At 47.2% G+C, this 1,054-nt stretch overlaps 1 protein-coding gene across 2 annotated transcripts in view; it reads right to left on the reverse strand.

The window, feature by feature from the left end:
• The window catches only part of LOC119592991, a gene marked incomplete in the record, with an annotated part of 24,527 nt that overhangs the window by 10,324 nt on the left and 13,149 nt on the right, over positions 1-1,054 (reverse strand). For both annotated transcript variants that reach the window (XM_037941876.1, XM_037941875.1), the window contains 1 exon segment: positions 1-966. In XM_037941876.1, the coding sequence (XP_037797804.1) occupies positions 1-966 (966 nt within the window).

Consider the following 1,054-nt stretch of genomic DNA (forward strand, 5'->3'; position numbering starts at 1 on the left):
AGGGGTGATGTGGCTGGCGGTGGTGGCAATAGGCATTGACGGAGGTTTGCTTGCTATAGGCGTTAACGTAGTGGATGACGAGGCTAGATGGCTCTGTTGAGGGGCACTGGGAGAGCCTACTGGGGGTCTCTGTGTCCAGATTCCACCTAGTTTTGTGCCAGGACTATTCACTTTCATTGGTTCTGCAGTTTTCTGTGGCCACCAGTCTTCAAAGAGCGTGTCTTTGGGGAAATACTGTTGCACATCCTCAAGACTAACCACTGCACAAGTATCACTTGCAAACAGCTCGTTTCTGATACCCTGAACTTTACAACAAAATTTCAGATAAGCAAGTTCCCAGTTATCTATCTTTTCTGCTTTCAATTTCAATGTGTCAGTTTCACCTTCAAAATAAAACAGAGGTACGTATTTTTGTTTATTTTTCACAGTATACGGCACAACACTCTCACCATTAATTCTAACAAATCCACAGTGTTCACTCTGCTCGGGCGACTTTTGTACCAGCTTTTTAAAGCATGTATCTAGGAACTTGTAAAAGCACCGTGCATCATGCAGTCTCACTACTAAATCTTTGGTCGTGAAGAGGTCCCGTCCGAACTGAAATTCGCAATGCTTCATGTTGATCTCGTTCAGCAGCTTGGCCTCTCCCTCTGTGATGAAGTAACTTCTCACGTGGATGCACGTGGTGATCTCGTGCGGAAGGAAGTTGAGGTACTTGTTTAGTAGCTTCGTCTCCACCATCCTCACGGCACAGTACTTGTCCTCGCGCCGGAACAAGTAGGGGATATGGGCGTCGTGGATCGTGGACCAGCCAAAGCGCCCTCTCTGGCTCTCCTCATCAATGGTCCCTTTCTTCTTCTCCTCCACTTTGTTGGGGACAAGAGAGTCCTCCTTTGCCGTAATGCTGCTCTTGTCACGATTGAAGTAGAAGGTGATCATCTGCTGACCACCAGCGCGCTGAAGAGCCTGCAAACACAAGGCGGAGTCAGTGAATGTGGATTAACACGGATGAATTAGAAGAGGAAACAAAAGGTACAAGAAAGATCAAAGGGAC

This window comes from Penaeus monodon, chromosome 31 (assembly GCF_015228065.2).
Source record: "Penaeus monodon isolate SGIC_2016 chromosome 31, NSTDA_Pmon_1, whole genome shotgun sequence".
NCBI lineage: Eukaryota > Metazoa > Arthropoda > Malacostraca > Decapoda > Penaeidae > Penaeus > Penaeus monodon.